Genomic DNA, 21,380 nt, shown 5'->3' with positions numbered 1-21,380 from the left:
TGATTTGCTCTAAGATGGTACATGCGGAATTACTAGATGTTAATGTACATCTTCATTCCCCAAGTACCGAACCCAATCGATTCATACCACTTTTTGTGGGAACATATCAGTTTTTATCTACCGGCCGTACTGCTCTGCAGCGATTTTACACTACCTTCGGTTTACAGTATGTGTCCTGTTTTCACACGATACTATACTACCGGCGAATTTCGTAGACACAGTTTCACTTGCACAAAATAGGGGGAGAAACCCTTCGTTAGAAAAGGTGACGACTAACCACAAGGCAGATCAGCCTGACAAAAAAGCCCCACTTGTCAGATCGGGTTAAAAATTGTTCAACAGTGGAGTAAAAACAGAAACAGGAGTAGGAAGTTTAGTACAAATTCACCAATCTTTGATATTCAAATTGTTACATAAACCCTCTTTTTCGTCTGAAATGCAAAGATAGCGCTCCTATCGATTCCTCAGAGAAAAAAAAATATCAGCTTGAGAGAGGCTTCACGTGAGAAAAGGGGCTCCAAAGAATCTGAAGAGGGACTTAGATACTATGGTACTTTTTTTTATGGATGGAGCGGAATGCGATTTTTTTTTAACGCCGCCCTTGGCACAACACAAGAGGCGTTCAAAACTATCGTAGAGGAGTTTAACACGTGGATCCGTTGCGTGCTTAGTGTGGCTGTAAATAACTCATTTTGTTTTGCCTTAATAAAGATCGGCCATCGGCCTTTTGACTAGATCATCACTTGGACTAAGAGCTGCCACTTGCAAATAATGATCGAGGTCTTGCACTGTTTATTGAAACAACGAAATGCGACGTCACAGACGAAGAGGAATCTTCCTCAAGCTCACGGGCGTGCGGCGTTTCAATCCGCTGCGGACGAAAATCTATTTGGAATAAGAAACATTAGCCTAAAACAGAATGATAACTGTACACATAGTTGTCTAACTTTCGAGTTCTTGCTAAATCTATTGTATTCTGAATTTGGTGATATGTTGGAACACGCACGAAAAGCTGCATGTTTACCATGACGTTCTGTTTTCCTCAAATGTCTCATTGTTTACTGTAGTCTGGAGCTAATACAGAAGAAAACATATTTTAACAATGGACCTCTGGCATCTCTATTCAAACGTTAGGTATGTGATATGTGAGTATATATAGCATAGCACTATGCATAGTTTGCGTCAGCTAAAAGCATGCAAATAGTGTTAGCAAATCATCCAGGAACTGTTGTATCCTCTCTTTTATCATGCGAATACACAGTCCAAAATCATGTGACCATTCTACTTCCACTTTTTTCCGTTTAATCTTGCAAAAGGAAGGATGAAGGGATCAACATGAAGGATGGACCGCGCATGGATCAGGAAGTTCATTTTTATTCCCTGAGAACACATTCTTATAACAAAATCACTTGGCTAAGAGTTGGCACTCGCAAATCTTTGAGGTCTCGGAAACAATCAAACTTGACGTCACAGACAATGGAATATCTTCCTTGAGCTTTGGGTTGTGTGATGTTTCAACTGGAGGGTATTCCACGCCGGGTGAAAATATATTTTTGAATGAAAAAGCACTAGCCTAAAACAAAGGATAATTGCACACATTGTTGTGTAACTCTCGAGTTCTTGGAAAAATTATTGTATTGCGAATTTCATGATATGTTGGCCGAACCGAGAATAGGCAGATGATTACCATGATGTTTTGTTTTTCTCCAATATTTCAATGTTTGCTATAAATTGGAGCTAATACAAAAGAAGACATATTTAATCTAATAGCAATGGATATTTGCCATCCCTAGGTGAGAATATATAGCATAGGACTATAGGTTTGTTATCTAAGCATGCAAAAAGTGTTGAGCAAGTCATCTAGGAACCGTTGTTACACACACCAAAATCATGTGACCATTCTACTTCAAAAAATTGTCTACTCTTGCAAAAAAAGGAAGAGACAAAGAATGGTGAAAACGCCTTTTCCTCCCGCCATGAGGTGTATGCATTAACAATGTCATTCCTACACCTAAGAAATATCTCCGTTTCTTCTGCAACCTCGACAAGCTCTAGACTAGACTGGCCACTTGTCCACCGCAGGAAAACATCACCCAATTACTCAGTCACTCGATATCGGTTCAACTGCCATTTGCAAGAACAAGAACAAGAAAGAGTAACTCCAGTCCCACGAGTTTTAGATTTGCTCTGATCTAGAAAACAAGAAAGTGGAGGTGCACTTCTAATAACACAAATTAGAGAGGGGGAGTGTCGTGGATACAATCCTGACAATACTATGGGGGTAGGAATGTAGAAGCGATCGTATCTACCGAAAGGTTGAAAGAACATGCGGTGCCCCCATGTTTGGTTTTGGTAATTGATGACAATCTCTATGGACTAATGGTTGCCTTGAGTTATATTTGAAGGATTTGTCCATAGGCATTTCTTGAAGTCCATGTGTTGGTTTCAAGGAGTTTATGTGGTGACCAAGATGTTATTAAGGAATTATCCAAAGATTGGTCATGTGAGAGTTGAGCTTATTGCAAGCATGTCTTGAAGAAGAAGATTGTATGATCATTCATGTTTACCTTCAAGACATCATCCAAATGAAGAGAGTTGGAAAGAGTCAAGGTTGATCAAGACTAAGTCAAGAGTGAATCAAGTTGATCAACACACAAAGCGCACAAGATGTACCGAGGGATCAAGCGATCCCATGGTATGGTAAGCATTGTCAATTACGCTTTGTGTACTAACCCATGGTCTTCGTGAGAGTTCTTTGTGGGGTTAGGTTGCGGTGTGCAAGTTCAAGTGAAGCGGGCAAGTTCAAGTAAAGCATCACGAAGAGATCAAATGCTTGAAGCTTGCCATCCATTGTGGTGACAATGGACTTGTGAAGATGTGCGGAAGGGTGGCTCACCCATAGTGGAGTATGGGGGAGCAATCAACTAGTCTTCATCGAGCCAGCGCAATCAAGAAAGGTGGTCCATCTTGAGGGAGTCAAGATCGTCATCATCTAGCTCAAGTGGACCATGTGCAAGGCAAAGGTTTGCTTTTGATAGGTTTTCTATTTTACCGGTCTCATGATGGTAGTTGGGAGACCGGGTTATAGGATCGATTGCCGTACTATCAAGGTGGGCTCTCGATGAGTAGCTTGATCGTATCGTTCATAGAGAGCTCAAACCATTGCATCCTTGCATCATCTTTATTGGTTCTTGTTTGCTTCTCTTTGTGAGTTTTAGAGCTTTTGGTCATCTTGTTGACAAGCTCGAGTTCATCGAAAACGGAGTTCACTTGCATCTTCTATGATGTTTTCGATGTTGGAGGTTATGTCCGTTCTTCTCTGTTGGAGGTTTCACTCCTCCATTTGTTAGGCATACCTCCCCTGCCTCTTCTTACTATAACCAGTCGTTGTTTTGATGCTACTCGTCGTCTTGTTTCCAACAAGCTTGAGTTTGCTCAATTCGGAGCTCATATGCAGAAGTTATGGCAGTTTTGGTTTCCCGTGGAGTATACTTGTTTTTGTGGAGGTGGCTTTAGGATGGCGCCAGCGGTAGTACCGCGGTACCCAGCGGTAGTACCGCTTATGAGTCACATGCGGCAGTACCGCTCCGCAGCGGTAGTACCACCGGTGGGTCCTCAGCAGTAGTACCGCTGCGGTACCAGGCCCCTACCGCGTCGACTCGAGGGGTCATTTTTCGTGTCGGATTGTGCGGTACTTCGCAGCGGCAGTAGAGCGGCAGTGCCGCTCATGAGCGGTAGTACCGCCCTACCACCGCGGCAGTACCGCTCGAGTCAGTATCTCTCCTGCCCTCCTAACTCCACGGTAGTACCACCCAGGGAAGCGGTAGTACCGCCCTCTGCGGGGCTGTTTTGGGGGTAACGGTTGGATTGTTCCCCCCACTATATAAGGGGGTCTTCTTCCCCATTCTACCTTATCCTTTGAGCTCGTGTTCTTCCCCCATTGTTGACCTTCTTCGATCTTGCTAACTCTCAATCCCTCCATGGATTCTCGCTAGTTTTTGAGGGAAAAGAGAGAGGAGATCTAGATCCACATTTCCACCAATCACTTTCTCATCTATGTGAGGGGAACCCCTTGGATCTAGATCTTGGAGTTCTTGGTGTTCTCCTTCTTGTTCTTCCTCTCATTTTCCTCCCTAGCATTAGTTGCTTCGGTGGGATTTGAGAGAGAAGGACTTGGGCACTCCGTGTGCCCTTGCCATTGCATTTGGTGCATCGGTTTGAGTTCTCCACGGTGATACGTGGAAGTTACAAGTTGAGAAGCTTATTACTCTTGGGTGCTTGGTACCCTTGAGCTTGTTCCTCTTGGGTGCTTGGGCGCCCTAGACGGTTGGTGGTGTTCGGAGCTCAATCATTGTGGTGTAAAGCTCCGGGCAAGCGTCGGGGTCTCCAATTAGGTTGTGGAGATTGCCCCGAGCAATTTGACGGGTACCGGTGACCGCCCCCAAGGGTTGCCAAAGTGTACGGGTTCGGTGACCGCCCCCAAGGGTTGCCATTTGTACGGGTTCGGTGACCGCCCTCAAGGGTCCCTTAGTGGAATCACGGCATCTTGCATTGTGCGAGGGCGTGAGGAGATTACGGTGGCCCTAGTGGCTTCTTGGGGAGCATTGTGCCTCCACACCGCTCCAAACGGAGATTAGCATCCGCAAGGGTGTGAACTTCGGGATACATCGTCGTCTCCGCGTGCCTCGGTTATCTCTTACCCGAGCCCTTTACTTATGCACTTTACTTTGTGATAGCCATATTGTTTCTTGTCATATATCTTGCTATCACTTAGTTGTTTACCTTGCTTAGCATAAGTTGTTGGTGCACATAGGTGAGCCTAATTGTTGTAGGTTTTGTGCTTGACAAATTAACCGCTAGGTTTATTCCGCATTTGTTCAAGCCTCACCGTAATTATTTTAAAGCGCCTATTCACCCCCCCCCCCTCTAGGCGACATCAACGATCTTTCAAAGGTGCAGGTGGGAATACGTGCCAGGAATTATACAGGTTCAGGCCCTTTTCGGTGGAGGTAATACCCTACTCTTGTGGTGTTCTTAGCTCTTGGCGAAGGTACAAGTCGTGAATGTTCAACCCTTAGCCTGATGCTTTCCTCCCGGCTTATATATAGTGTAGGAGGGGGTATGTAATGGGCTGGTATTAATGCTGTTTATGGTCTCATGTGTGGCCAACTGCTTCATGGCATTTATTGCTGGTAACTGTCGTATTTAACTAGATTATTTCATTATTGAGTAACTGCTGCTTTTAAGGTGTCGTGGGCGAGAGGTATCTTAGGTATCCACCGACTCCTGGTGTAGCCGACTGCTCCTGTCATCTCCCATGCCAAATATTGGCCCTTAGCTGCCAGGCCACTCAGGATCCGACTGTAGGGACTTAGCTAGTCCTAAGTTACCCTCCTTATCCTTGTTGGGTTGATGATGATGCCCCATGACACATGGTCTTCTGGGTCGTATTTTGGATGGGTCATGGGCTTCTAGTGTATCGAAACACTGTTGTGTAGATTAGAATGGGTTAGATGGAAGAGATTAAGGTAGGCATGAGGTGGCACGTAACTGCACCAAGAGAGCCACCCAGTGCGATGGATTGCGCCGCTCAGGCCTGACTGGCAAAAAGTTCGATTCAATCGCTCCTCCAAATTAAGCCTGGCCCAGAGATGCTTTAAGGTTTGCGTGGACCAAGAATCTGGTGCAACACAGGCTATCAAACGGGCAAAAACTGCACCACACGGGCCTGGCTGGACCTAATACAGGCTACCAAACTCCTCTTAAGTCTGTTCGCTGGATAATAGCGACGTCGATATTGAAGACGAGACCAGAGTGAGTTCGAGCTTTTTCGCTATCACGCCACCAGGTGTTTCAGGGCGGACCGTGGTGGTCTCCCGTACTGACATTGCTGCAAGAGTGGTGGGAAATATGAGGTTGTGGTTAAGGAAATTGTAGCACTGATACCTTCCTTCACCATTTGTAAGTTTGCCCATGAAAAAAGAGGCTCAATTAACTATGAAGCCCACAATCTAGCTAGATTTGCATCTTCTGTAGATCATGGTAGAGGCACCTGGCTTGGTCTACCTTATGATACAATTTGTAGTCCTATGATCATCAATCAATAAAAACCTAGTGGATTGTGCTAAAAAAGAGTAATGTTGACCCAATTCAATCTTAGGAGCAACGACCCTTATAGCGTTGAGCCGTCTGGACGCTCGGAACGATGAGCGATTTGGACCGTTGATGATTATATTAGATGCGTGAGAACACTAAATCATTGTGGAGGGCGTAGGTGGCTAAGTATTACTAAAAACTGTTTAGTGGTGACGTAATGTTTAGGTGCCTACTGAGGTGCTCTTGCGAGACCGAGCGTACGCTCGCGTCTGGGTTCACTACTAATGGGCCAGCCGAAGTAGCTTTCCTCTATTTTCATATTCATTCTTCTTTTTGTCTTTTTTTCTTTATGTATATGTATGTTTGAAAATGATTCTAAATACACATATTTCAGAAACTTAATTTTGTGAAAAATATCATAAACTGTGAATTATAAAAATATTAACACGGTGTAAAATATTATTAGCGTAATGTCTTAAAAAATGTTGATAGCATTAAAATAAAACTGTGACCCAAAATTGTTACGTGATTCAAAAAAGTGTATGTGACATATAAAAACATGTTAACCATGTATTCATAAAATGTTAAACATATATATATATAAATTCCTGATGTATATGAAATGTACAAGGTGTATGAAAAAATAGATAACAAAACATATATCTAATATTTTTTTTATCATTTATAAAATATTAGACATTTATAAAAATGTTCTTGATGTATCCTAAAAATCTACAATGTGTATCTAGACATCAAAACATATATTTGGAAAAATATTATCTTGTAATCGTAAAATATTAAACATGTATAAAAAATGTTTCTGCTGTATACGGAAAATCTACAACAAAAAAATGTATAAATCAAAATATATATTTAAAAAATATTAATTATGTATTTGAAAGATTTTAAAGATGAATAAAAAAAATTGTTGTTATATACAAAAAAATATACGATGTATATAAAGAAGTAGACATGTATTGAAAAAAGGAAAGAAAAAAAAATTAAACAGTGAAGACCGAAACCCAAAAAGGAAAACAATGAAAACTATAAAGAAAGCACAACGATGAAAAAGTGAGAGAAAGCCTTATGAAAATGAAAAACCATGATGATAAACGTAAATGAGAACACAGGAAAGGGGGAAAAACAAAAGTAAACAAATGAAAGCCAAAGAAAGCAGATGAGAGATGTAAGAAAACACATAGAAAAAGAAAGAAAAGAAAACATCAATGAAACTTAAGAAAACCGATAAAATCATAAAAGGAAAACAAAAAGAGAAAATGAAGAAAAACAAGACCAATTCAGCTAGTGTACAATAGAAGAAGATAAAAAAGCAAACTGAATGAGCGAACATAGCGACCAAACAAGCAAAACACTCCAATGGGCTGACCCATATGCACGGGCATTATAGAATAGCACCCTTTGATGAGAAATGCGAGCAAGAGGCTTCAAGAAAGTTTATATTTTCAGAATTATATAAATTCAGTAAAGAAATGAAACATCCATGGGTATTTGAACCCGAGTATCCGGGAAAAAGCATAGTATTTAATGGACAGACAGGCGACCCCTTTCAACAACCTGTTCCAATAGAGAAGTCCTATATTCTAAAATTAATTAATCAAGTTGATGGAAAAAATTATGGGCTTTCTACTAGATTCTACTTTCTTGTTGCACAACACACCTTGGGTGTGAACTGAGCATAGCTCAGATGATTATGGTGGAACCAACCAATCAGGATTTGAGTCCCATACTTGGTATTGATGGTATCATTTTTCTGATTTTATTTCAGGTCTTCTGATGATGTGCGTTCAATGAGAGGAGACATTACCGTCGACTACGAAGCCGTTTGTGACGACTGCGTCAATCTCAAGATAATGTGTTGGCTCAGTATCTCAAAGTTGCTCATAGAGGTAGGGTGTGCATACGTGCGTTAATAGAATTGAGTGTATATGCGTGTATGCGAGCGTCTGCATTTGTACTGTGTTTTAAAAAAACTTGAGTGGAGCGAGAGCTACATCTCGCAGTAGGCGAGATATAGCACTGACGGTTTTTCCCGGCGTGGGCTTGCTTGGGCCGACACTGTGCGAAACAAAAGCAGCACGGCACTGACGGTTTTTTTGCCTTAGTTCCCCTCGAAAAAAAGAAGCAGTCTCAATTGTAAAGCTTCTTGCAGCGAGAGACGGGCATCCTAGGAGGGGCAGCGCCGCCGACGCCGACGTCGACGCGTGGTTGAGCCGCCACCGCCAGGATGCGGGGTCTAACGCGTGCGGGAAAGCGCGCCAGTGAGATGGCCTTCAACGCCGGCGGCGGAGCCATCAACTGGTTCCCCGGCCACATGGCTGCCGCCTCACGCGCCATCCGCGACCGCCTCAAGCTCGCCGACCTCGTCATCGAGGTCCGCGACGCCCGCGTAAGCCCCCCGGCACCCGCTCCCCTCCATTTACTCACCACTATCCTCTTTCGGAAATGTCTCGCCTTGTTGATCACAAGGGAGGCAGTTTCCTGGTGCACGTAGGGTGTTCGATGAAATGTCTTTCTTACAGCACCATCTTTTATTATGTCCTTCTTGCATGCAACTTAAACCATTATTCCGTGGAACTCATTTTGAAACCGAACATAATGTTCGTCTCACTTCTTAGCCTTAGGTTCTTTTTTTTTTGAACCGGGCATAACTTAGCCTTAGGTTCTTACTTTATTATTATAAGTATTAAGTATATGATGAATGATCAAGATGCCCGCCAAAGAAAATGTAGCATCATCTACTGAGCTGACGAAACATGCTTCAGGCATTGTCATCATTTTAACTGCCTATTTGACGAGTCTTTGTTTGCTTCTTGTGTTTCTCTATTCCTCTGAGGATTACTTTCTTGCAACTGATGTAACTTATGATCAGATTCCGTTATCCTCAGCAAACGAAGACCTTCAGCCGGTTCTCTCAGCTAAGAGGCGCATCCTTGCTCTAAACAAGAAAGATCTAGCGAATCCCAATATAATGAATGTAAGCACCTATCTAGTTTGGTCAGCCTCCTCAGGCTGGAAGCACTATCTCTTGTTGAAACATTCATGAGATTTGATCATGTTATCATACACAATGAGATTTGGTGCTGATGCTGATACTCACAATATCGCATTTACACCAATATGCAGATGTGGCTTGATCATTTTCAATCATGTAAGCAAGATTGCATCTCATTAAATGCACACAGCAGCAACTCTATTAATCAGGTTAGCTAACTGTTACTGTCATGTTTATCCATTTTTCTTTGTGTAAACCTCACAGGATATCTTCTGTATTATACTGAAAGCATCAATCAGATGTTAAAGCTCTGAAACTATTTGCAACTTTGAGAGCGGGGTTCATTTACCTAATTAGTCATTGTAGGGGTAACTGGCCGCTAGACGCCTAGACCACTTGCTGAGATTCTATATTCTGCGCTGGTAAAGGTCATTCACAAACAGAGCCTTCCACTACTAGGGCTTCTACGAGAATTCTAAACCTAACCTACTAGGACACGAGCTGGCTTAACTTAATAGGGCACGTGATGACTGAACCTTCATAGTAACTCCCAGATCAATAGGAATATCAATTGAAGTAGGTTTGTACTAGGATTCAGACTTGTGAAACTGCGTCTTGTATGTTATTAACTGGATTTTGATATCTTTATCGTTTCATTTGACTCAACCTCCGTTTGGCTCTGTAAGTATTTCAAGTTTTTAACTCGCTGGCCTAGATGATGATTTGCTTCATTTAGTCCTAAGTTTAGGTTTAAGTGTTTAACACATCTAAAGTTTGCTTCTGTAACTAACAGCTGCTTGGGCTTGTGGAGTTGAAACTAAGGGAAGCAATCTTGAAAGAGCCCACACTTCTTGTTATGGTAGTTGGTGTCCCCAATGTTGGAAAGTCTGCACTCATTAATTCCATTCATAGAATTGCCAATTCCAGATTTCCAGGTATGACCAATATAGCAGAAACTAGTGTAAAGCCCACACTTTGCTGCAGGTATTATTAGATTGTTTTAGTTAGTTTATTTTGAAATATTTATGTATAAAATTTGCATTTTTAAGCATAGAGTTGCAAAGTTCAAATGTTGTTGAAGTGCATAACCAAATTGAAATGCTAAATTTTGGTACATTAGTTTTCTGGCACAGTTAAGACAGTTTCAATGGTGGCATATTTTGGGAATTTACAAAGTGAATTTTTGTAATGTGGTAATCTTAAAAATATTATGTTTCTTGTCAATCTTTTTCTAATATGTTTTTCTGCGAAGAAAGATCATTTCACAAAGGGACGTGTCTTTCCACGAAGAGACGTCTTTTCACCAACTGACGTGTCTTTTCATGAAGAAACACCTTTTCACCAAGGGACATGTCTTTTAACAAAGAGACACCATTTCATCAAGGGATGTGTTATTTGACCAAAAGACAAGGCTATTTGTAGGTCTTAACTGTGAAGATTTAACAGACTTGATTGACCCTCGATATAATCCAATGACTGGTCTTTTTAGGGTGATGTGGCTTAACATGGGTGCTGCATTAGGAGTCAGTTTTAGAATAAAGAGGGATATTGTTTATTTCCTTGGTTATCCATGTTTGTTGTTGCTCTATTCCCAGTGAACGATAAGATGAAGCGGGCTAGAGTTGGACCTCTCCCTGGAGTTACACAAGACATTGCAGGATATAAGGTGAGGCTCTAAGGTCAATGGCACGACTGAATTTGTTAATTTATGTTTTCCAGATGCTCATTATCACTGTTCTAGATACCAGGAAAGACAACAGATATCATATGTTAACCTGACTGCTTTGTCAGTTATATTATGCACGTGAATGACTGTCCACTTGAGTCATATTTGAGTACCTTTTTGTTTGTTACTTTATGTTATTCGCGCATATTCAACACTAGACGTAGTATTCATTGCAAATAGGCACACATCCATGGATATGGACTAGCTGCTGGAAGCTTGGAAACTTTTTCCCTCTTATTCCTACTAAGAAGATACAAACTATGTTTTAACTTCAAGTTTTTAATAATAGTTATATTATGTATACTGGCAAGTCTTGCTTTGCAGCTCCATCTGGCAACTAAATTAGCTACCTATGTGCCTTGAAGCTCACAAAATAGAAGATCTTTGTCACGGCACATATGCACAATCTTAGCTAAGATTTGGGGACAGCATAAAAACAAAGACACATGAGAAAATAGATGCCACGAATTCGAAAACCCAATTCGGTGCCCAGGCTCATCTGCACCCGGCAGAAAAAAATCAAAACAAATACTAAAAAAGTTCAAAAAAATCCAATTTTTTTGTGTGTGATAGACAATTTTATGCGCGAGGTTCGCTCCAAATTTCAACTTATTTGGACATCTGAGCAGCTCTCAGCAAAAAAAAAATCGAGTCAGAACAGTGTGTGAACAGTAAACTTTTTTACAGACCTTGAATTTGTCTTTTTTGCTGAGAGTTGCTCAGATGTCCAAATGAGTTGAAACTTGGAGCGCACCTCACGCATAAACTTATCTACCACACAAAAAAAAGTTGGATTTTTTTGATTTTTTTTAGTATTTGTTTTGATTTTTTTCGTCAGGGGGGGGGGGGGGTGTGCAGATGAGCTCGGGAGCAGAAACGCTGCACTCGCCTTTCTTTACTTCTGTGCTCTCCATTCTCTTTGTTCTGCATACATTTTAAACATATCCATACGACGGGCAACTTGGGCATGCAACCCAAAACCTAGTACAATTCATTTAGGGCGTGTTTAGTTGACTTCCACGCTGTACCCCACTTTTGTGCTACAAGTGTGGCAAGGCAGTAAAATTGGTTGTACACTTGTGGCAGAAGTTGGCTAGCAAATGACTATGAAAAGTGGGGTAAGAGGCTAAGAAAGTGTGTCGTGGCTGCGACCAAACACTTGCCTAACTTGTCTGCCTAACATTTGGCAACGTGTGGTTACAAACCAAACATGTCCTTGGCCCATATGCCGTATGTGGCCCTGTCATCGCGCTCGGCTGGTAATTATTTCATTTAACCCTGACTCCATTCTCTTTCACGAAAACAATCAGCTCAGTAATTTTCAACTGTCCACACATGGAACTGCTGTGTCAGTGACCCTTTATTGAAGTGAGTGCATTTGTAGAAGTACGAGCCATTTCTAGGACAGTGCCCTGTTGTTTGGTCTCTTCTGTTATGACTAATTGAGTACATTAAACAATGCAATGTTTTTTTTGATAGATTGCAAGCCAGCCGAGCATCTACGTGCTTGATACACCAGGTGTTCTAGTGCCAAGCATTCCAGACATGGAAACAGGTCTAAAGCTTGCTCTGACAGGTTAGATTCTTATTCTGTACTGTCCTTTTCTCTGTGCCAACAATTATCTGAAGAGCAAGATTATTGGCATGCCTTCCTCGTAATGATTATCATGGTTTGTTTACTAGTTTTACTCTCCTCTGATATTGGATTTTTCACATACTTGTATTGCCACATTGTAATATTGTACTTTTCTGTTTATGTACAGGAGCTGTTAAAGATTCGGTGGTTGGAGAGGAGCGTATAGCCAAATATTTATTATCTCTTCTTAATATTAGAAAAACCCCTCTACATTGGGAGCGATTGCTACACAGAAGAGAAGAATTTGATGAAGATCCAGATGACAGTTGTGAAAAAGGGTCTAGAGGTTCAGTGCGGAGGAGGCAGCGTTTTAACAATTCAGATGCCTTGTATGTTCAGGTACTGGCTCTTATCAGAAAATGCACTGCATGAGCCAATTAAGGGGGCATGTCTCCAAACCCATATCCAGGTGCTATCATGCAAACTTTTCTTGTGTGCCATCAGCTGACATTAGGATCTATTAGATATATGAGGGTTTGAGGATCACATGGATGATTATTTTGAAAATAATAATAACTCCTTACAATCAGTGTGATCCTACCACCTGAAGTTTTTAAAATCAGATGCACTGGATTAGCATGAAATGGTTATGGTTCACATCTGATGTGAGCCTGCATTATTTGTAGCTTTGAGTCATGGTTTCGGTTTTTTTTCATTAGATGCTACCCTCTTTGTTAATTGCTCTGTTGCACTCTATGCAGCTAGCTTGTCAGTTGACATGGTAGTTATAAAGTAACTGTGAAGTGCTGGTGATTGATATCGCTAACCTGCTAGGTATACATTTATCTTCACTTTATATTCATGATGTATCGAAGTCACAATCTTCAATTCACTGCTAGCTGGGGCTAGCATTAGGCTAAGTTGGGTCATTAGCAAACATTACACATCCATCTAGTTTTTGTTAGTTTGTTTTCTGTCATACTCTGTTTTGAACTCTGCAAATTAAACAGTCAGCTTGGAGGTTAGCTCAGAGTGTGTGTAGCAAAGTTGGATTTCAGCCAATTTTGTGTGGTTTTGCTGGCAACAAGTTCAATAGTGAATTTATTCACAATATAAATTCTCCAGCATAGAATATCTTGTTCTGGTATGTCTTAGTTACTATACATTAATGGTAGACTGTTGACATTTTATGTACCACAATTCATTGCTTCGGTCATTTGACACTGCTGTATCCTGGCCTAGTGTTGCAAAATAGTTCGAAATAATGATAACTTTGTCGTGCAAACTAGTATAGTACCATGGCAGAAGTTGATAATTTTGAAGCCACAATCTTTGATTCACTGCAGATTAAACTATCAGCACCAAGGTTTGCTAAAATATGTGCGGCGAAATTGGATTTCAGCATATTTTTTGGCTGTGCTAGACTGCTAGCTAGAAGATCCGGAATCCACTGATTCCTCCAAATCTTTGGAATTACATGGTTCCAGCTCTTAGCGGAAAAGAACAATTTCGTCTCACCACCCACGTCTCTCTCACCCCCACCTAACCCACCTATCCCATCATCTCTCTCTTGCATAACGTGGTGGTGGAGATGGAAAGAACAGTGGCAGTGGGCTATGAGCAAAGGAAAAACAGTGGCACTCCCAGCGAGAAGGCGGTTAGCGGCGTAGGTCTAGCAATGAAGCAAAAATCAGCGGCGTAGGCTCGCAGGGCAGCGGGCGGGCGGATCGATTTGTGGACAGCGCTCCTCAGTGGCGGTGCGATGCCTGTGCGGCACTCCTTGGCAGCAGCTGCTTGCGGCGTTAGCGGCCAGGCAGGAGCGGAGCAGCGATGAGCCTCGGCGGGGCAGCAGGGGAAGCCTGGGAAAGAAGCAGCTAGCACGCAGCAGAGCAGCAGCACCAGAGATTGTGAGCGGCTAGCAGAGAGAGGAGCGGCAGCAGCATCGGCTAGTAGGGTGATTTGCTCTAGTGCTACTAGCTACAACATCAGCTAGCTGCTAGAAGTTTCCTCCTTGTTTTCTTTTGTTTTCCCCTCACTTTATCATGTCCCATAGCATCGACCCTCGTTTTCCTGCATTCTCATAGCTGCTCTATCAGAGTTAGAATTCTGAGCATTGAAGGAAAAGAAAAAGGCTAGTCCACACTGTCCATGGTGTGGTTTATATAGTAATAAATTTTACACACGTAAAACATAGGCATCAGTATATGAATTTTCCAACAAAAAGCTAGTCTTTTGCGATTTTTGCTTGGTGTGTATGCTGGTTGGTGCATTGAAAGGTAATCTCACCCTTTTCTACACAAGAGGTGAGCTGAACCAAATTTATTCTATTCCATCTCTCGAACCAAACACTGAAATGTAACCATTCCATTGCACATAATGCCCACAACCAAACACAGGAACGAAACCAACCCACTCCGTGGAATGGAACCATGGCATTCCATTCGACTTTGTTCTCCAACAAAGCACACCCATAATGGAGAATTTATTCGTGGATAAGAATTTATTCGCCATGTATATCTTCTTTTTTATGAGACCATGGGATATCTTTTGTTTGCATGTTTTTATTTTAGTATGATGCTAAATTATCAACTTTCTGTGTGCCACACATAGCTTCAGGTTTGTTTTCACTCCAGTACTATTCTAGCTCGTCCTGCAAAATTGTAAGGAATAATGCCAATAGATGCTAATTTGTATTTCCTGATCTAATTTAGGGCCATGGCAGAAGTTGATAATATGGTCTTATTGATTTGATTAATGTGTGCTCATAGTTTTGGTGGAGTGTGCTGCATCCACGTGTAAAACCCACCATATTAGTTAGTGCAATTCTATCTATCTATCCTACCACAGCAGTTATCATGCAATGCTGTAGTGCATTGCGCTGATGTGTGTCACTATAGTTCCTCTGTTGTGTACACCTCAGCATATAGTGGTTGAGATCCAAAAAGGTCCATATCCAGGTAGATGGGTTCTGCAGCACACTTTGTGCTAGTCGAACTCCCACCATGTGATTATGTCTATCTGCCATATCTCGTTAATTATTCTAATTAAATATAATTGAACTGTAAAATAGTACATTTTGTTGACTTGCCAATTATTTTCATGTATTTCTTTTTATTTTGCTCAATCCTTTGTGTTCCCACTTGTTTGCTTCATCATTTCTGCTTGTGTGTCAGAGTTGATTTTGTGACTCGTCTTCAAGATAGCACAGGATAATAAACTTACACAGAACTTCCTACTATCATCTTTCTGTCCAATCAAAAGCTGCTTGTTGTTCATTGTTATTATGCATACTATTCGTACGGTGCAAATTGCACATTTAACCTTAAAAAAAAACTTGCTGTGCCCATGATACTGTGGTAATCAATCGTTTCCTCCAAGTCATCTATTTCCTATAGGAGTTAACAACCTCATCCTCCTGTTACAGGACTTGGTGATAGAGGTCCAGAGAACGCTGTGCAGTACAGCCATGGAATTCACAGGCAACCTCGATGAAGATAACGAGCTGGAAAGTCTAATCGACTCACAGCTTGTTGCCCTTCGAAAGGTGTTCAGAATACCCCACAAACCGCTTGATGAATCACATGGCCCGGCCTCCAAGAAGTTATTGACTCTTTTCAGATCAGGGAAACTCGGCCCGTTCATCCTCGACGACCTTCCTGACCAGCAGTGAAGGGGAAGATTCACCTGCCTTTGAATGCCAGGTGATTGCAATCTTCCAGGAATAGTTTTGTTGTGAAGTAATGCGATGTGTCACAATGTTCAGCACCACTCATAGATAACTAGAAGCAGACGTGTGCCTTGCTGCGCAGATTCCCCTTGTAGGGTTTCTCCGCTTCCCGCTTATTTGGTGGTGGGCTCTTTGCCTATGTGGATTGGCTGCTGTTTCTTGTTTTCCCCGTGTTCTTCTCGTCCCCTTTGTCCCGAGATTTCGGTGGAAGTGGTTGTGCAAGGTCTTTAGGAAACTTACACACGTAGGGGAACCGATTTTGCATCATCAGCAGGTGGGTTTCTTGGACCGTTGGTGGGGCACCAATACATAAAAACCGTAGGCAGCCAGTATGATGCAGCGACAGATTGGCTAATTTTTCCAATGCACGAGGTAAAGCAACCTGTTTTCTGTATATATGTAAAGAGAACTCTGCGAGTGGTTACTCTTTTAATTGATTAGAGTAGGCATGGTAAGTTGAAAAAGGTCTTGGATCTCCTGAACCTATGAATTTCATTCTCATGATGCAAGCCAAAAAGGTTTTGGATCTCTTGAATATGAGACCGAGTTATATGGTTTATCGGTTACATAGGTTTGGTTGCCCAATCATGCTCCTTTTTCTGGTGGTCTGGAGAAAGAAGAACAAAATCTACAAAAGAAGCTGTGCAGCTGATAATATAAAGAAGAAATTGTGACACCGCTTGGGCGACATGGGGACGATCAAGTTTATGACACCGCTCTTATATTTCTTTAAATAGGTAGTATTACCCAAGACTTGAGGGTTACAGTTCTTATGTAAACATAGTTGGACGACATTGTTGGGCCTGGAACCGAGCCAAACTGCAGTCGTGGCGACGGGTTGGATGTACATGGAGGAGGACCAGCCCTATTCGAGGCCATGGCCGGCAGAAAAAACTAAGCAAACGGGGCGACTAGTAGCGTGGTGGTTTGGCCACTTCCTCTCCGCACGGTTCTTTTGTGGTTTGTGACTTTGTGTTATCTTTTCTGTCTTTATGGAAACATGTTTATGCTTTGCCATCTTACTCGTCTATTCTGAGACCACGCTTACTACTTTTTCTTATGCTACTTCCTCTGTCCAGGTTTATGATTCCCCCCCTTCAGTTTTGAGCCTAGCTTTGGCCCAAAATTCGAGTTACAAATTAGGTGTTATATGCCACAAAAAGTATATAATCAAATCTGTGACACAAACCACCAGAAGATGCATAGATTAAAGGGAGACATTAGCTAGGACTTAAAATATGGACCCTCATACGCGTGTGGCACAAACACATGGCAACTCTGAACATTTTTTATGGCAAGTTTAGTGACGCGACGATGGCAACTTCTTTTTCGATGGCAAGTTTCATTTTATTTTTTGGGGTTTGTTTTTCTTTTCGGATGGCAATTTTAGTTGTAGAAAACGCCAGTACCGGAATGCTTCGTGGCACATGGATGGCACTTACCATTTGGGTAAAATATAGGATTTAACATATCTAAATCACAAAATATATTTACCATATCTACTGCGGATGTTAACGCATTTGATTTATGTTTTCTCCATTCCATATGGATCGTTATGCACACAAAACACTGGAAAGATGCATGCAAATTAATAGGAAACATTGGCTAGCGCTGAAAATATAATGCCAATCAAGCAGATAGTATCACATACACACCAGATCATTTATCCAGCATTTGATTACCCCAGCCTCCTGCTGTTTCATCACACAAGGGCTTTACAAGGAGAAATTCAACCTCTACTCAAATACTACTGAACTAGAGCTAGCATTATGGGGCAACTTCTACACTAGTTTCATTAAGTTTCATACAATCGACGTATGTCAGAACGTTGGCGGTGGCCTTTTTCCTCGGAGTTCTTCAGAGCAAAGATGACCCTCACAAAGAATTGGCCATACTCAACGACCTTGTCACCATCGGGAGAGTTAACACTTAACAGATCCAACATGTTCACCATGAAAGGTCCACCGAAACGTCGACCAGTCCACTCGCAGAACAACATCTAATTGTAAGTTGGCCTTCACAGCGACGATGTGCTGAATAGTTTCTCGTCCCCGGAGAATTTCCCATTGAACAACACGATCTCGTCATGGTAGCCAGTGCTCAAGTCGGTGAACCTCAAATGCTGAGGGTGTTGGTCATCGACCTTTGCATAGACTTGTATTGCAGCCTCGACGCTTCGCGCGGGGGCCACAAATCCTATGTCCAGGTTGCAGATATCATTGGAGATCCATCCACCCATCCCATCGTCGAATGTGCACGGATCTCAGTCTCGGCATACGCTGAGAGTAGCTGCTTGTCAGATGATCCGACCCCTTCGTTTTTTCACCACTTCTATGAATACTAGATCAATCACGTACATTCCTCGACAAGGGCTACAAAGAGGCAAGTCAAAGGGTTTCTGCAATTTAAACAACAATCTTGTGAATTGTTAGAATTGGACATCTGTCTTTAAGGAATGGTAAGCAAATTACATGGCTACATCTGTCTTAGGCACTGTGTTTTATGGTCCATCTTATTCTAACGGACTTAACAGAACTATATGATGGAATCACACAAGCTCAATGTTCAATGTTATTCAGTACCATGACATTGGGGATTGGGCATTGGGCATCTAGGACAGATAGCCATATCTGAAAAAACTCTTCAACTTTGGCTTCCGTGATGAAAGATAACAACCTGACCTCACACTTGAGCAACCATCTCCCTCCTACTACTGGATGTCCAACCTTTCAACTACAGTATCCCTGGTGTGGGTTGAATCTGATTGGAGAGGAACAAAAATCCATTAGACTCATAAGAACAATAATTATACAAAATTATTGCCTAATTTTCTAGTGGAGTTCCATGTAGAAATGGCTCGTCTAAATTTCTGACTATTATGATGCTAGTAGTACAGTAAATGCTTACCATGATCTTTTGCTTTCTTCCAATATTTCAGAGTATTCCATAGATTGAAACTAATATGAAAGGAAACATATCTAAACTCATAAGCATTGGACCTTTAACATCCTAATTCCTAAGGCGTGTGAGTAGCATTTGATAGCCAAGCATACGATAAGTGTTGGGCAAGTCATTCGGGAACTGTTTTAGCATCTTTCATTATGTGAGTAGGCAGTAGGCACTATGTTTATGTTGTGTTTCTTCTTGCAAAAAAAGAAAGATAAAAGAAGGCGAAAACTTCATGACATGAGTAGTTGAGTGTCAATTGCATGAACTGTAGTGAGAAGTTTACGAATGTCCATTTGTATAAATACTCTCCTTTAGGCCTTACTTATTCGAAACTTGTGATTTGCAAATGTATCCATTTGTATAAATACTCTCCTTTAGGCCTTACTTATTCGAAACTTGTGATTCGCAAATGTAAAATCGGTCTAGCGACCAAGCTGTCTGGACATGCTCATGCGTTGTTTTCCTCCAATATTTCTGACAGACCTTTCCGGCCTACTAGGACACCCTTCGTTGAAAATGGTCTAGTTTTAGACATTCTCGAAATGAACTCAACGTTTTCAAGCTGGTAGGCGTCCATGCCAGGTTTGAGCGATTCCTGACACAATATGCAAGTTGCGATTCGTCCGGACATTTACCAACCTTTCTGACTGAGAAAACTTCAGAAAATGCAAAATTTGTCGAAAAGCAAAACAACTTGGCATGGTGCGCCTTTAATTGTCCATAGAAGGTCATGAGAAAAAGTTGGGGCCATCCTATACATCTAAATACTTGATCCCCACTATCTCAATTCTCTTAACATGCACACATGCCACCTCATCACCCCACTAATTATTTGTCTTAATATGCATGAGAATGATATTTACTAGATCATTGAAGGCGCGCGTTGCTACGCCCGTCTACTTTGGCACTATAATATTATTAATAGATGGAATTATATTAGAGGTATTTTACTCTAACCAAATTAGTATGAATTATGATATAACATGTAACTTAATTAGTATTTTTATTTTGTAGGAATATGTTAGTGGAGTCCAACCAGGGCAGTAACCCAGCAATTTTGCTTCTGATACAAAATTTAAACATTATTAGCCCCCATACCATATATGTAGAAAGATATTATTATTATTATCATCATCAATCATTAAGGTAGTATAACTAAACAAAAAATAGGTGGTATTTTCCCCAGAAATCACATCTTGCAAAAAAAAAGTGCTCTATTAGTATGTCGACGCCCGAGCACCCGTACATTGCCATGCACGTCTATTTTTCTGGTAGCATTCGAGGAAGTTATTTAAATATACAATTAAACATATAGCAAATGTCACCTGTAAGATAGATCACCAAAGCCTTATCATAGATGTGTTCTTATATGCTAGAAGTTTTAGCGAAAACACAGAGAACTCTGAAGGCGACACACGATCAGCCTCGAACGACCTCTCTAAGCACTAAAGAGCTTGAATTACTAAGAAAAGCCTTATCATGTCATGCACTGACATATATCAGCAGCTCTGAAAAACTTGCAGCAGCATAAAATAGAATGCAGTAGACAAAAACTTACTGTTGAAGCACAAGGAGACCAGTTCCTATCTAAAGTCATCACCTGCTCTAGCTAGTGTTGATAGACAGATGAAAGTATACAAACTACATGTATTTTTTGCAAAATATACAACTATATATACAACTAAGAATATTCAAAACTGTAAATCTTGACGCTTCTACTTCTCAACATTATGTGTCCATATTGATTCCATAAATTCAAAGCATAGGGATAGTTGATAGGCACAAATCAGCAAAGTCCCTTTTGTATGAGTAAACAGTACAGAAAATAACGTCCTTTCCTAAAAGAAAAGGAATAAAATCTTAACACTTGATAGGAACAAATCAGCAAAGTCGACATATATATGATCTACAATAATAACAGAACCCTGGAATATATTGCTACAATGTAGAAAATAGCTTCCTTCCATAAAAGAAAAATGAATAAAATCTTAACACTTGATAGGCACAAATCATCAAAGTTGACATATGCTATACATTAATAAAAAAATATCTTCACATGTTATTTTCTTTAGAGAAACTAACATATGTTGTATGTACATTAATAAAATAATATCTTCACATGTTATTTTGTTCAGCCATGTGATCAACTGAAGGAACAAAGTTTCTCCGTGAGTAATATTCATGTGAATCCAAAAGTAAGCATAATTAACAATCTCACAGCCATCCATGAGAAATTTTTGTGGCACATACAAAAAATTGGAGGAGGGGGGAGGGTGCTCACCGTGATCCTCCC

At 41.1% G+C, this 21,380-nt stretch overlaps 1 protein-coding gene across 4 annotated transcripts; it reads left to right on the top strand.

Annotated features, from left to right (window-relative positions):
- Positions 1-8,219: 8,219 nt before the first annotated feature.
- LOC109767816 (short integuments 2, mitochondrial) lies at positions 8,220-16,318 on the top strand. 4 transcript variants are annotated; one of them, XM_020326536.2, is made up of 9 exons: positions 8,220-8,503; positions 8,987-9,091; positions 9,241-9,318; positions 9,903-10,044; positions 10,705-10,775; positions 12,315-12,411; positions 12,599-12,810; positions 15,836-16,087; positions 16,137-16,318. In XM_020326536.2, the coding sequence occupies exons 1-8, from the start codon at positions 8,342-8,344 to the stop codon at positions 16,079-16,081; spliced, it is 1,113 nt and encodes a 370-aa protein (XP_020182125.1). In that variant the 5' UTR covers positions 8,220-8,341; the 3' UTR covers positions 16,082-16,087; positions 16,137-16,318. The 4 variants fall into 4 exon arrangements, with proteins under 4 accessions (XP_020182125.1, XP_020182127.1, XP_073355735.1 ...); XM_020326538.3 differs by lacking the exon at positions 16,137-16,318 and adding an exon at positions 13,173-13,245 and having other exon boundaries at positions 15,836-16,072; XM_073499634.1 differs by having other exon boundaries at positions 15,836-16,318.
- The last annotated feature ends 5,062 nt before the right edge of the window (positions 16,319-21,380 follow it).

This window comes from Aegilops tauschii, chromosome 5 (genome assembly GCF_002575655.3).
Source record: "Aegilops tauschii subsp. strangulata cultivar AL8/78 chromosome 5, Aet v6.0, whole genome shotgun sequence".
In the NCBI taxonomy this organism is placed as follows: domain Eukaryota; kingdom Viridiplantae; phylum Streptophyta; class Magnoliopsida; order Poales; family Poaceae; genus Aegilops; species Aegilops tauschii.
This window is presented reverse-complemented; position numbering and strand designations above follow the sequence as displayed.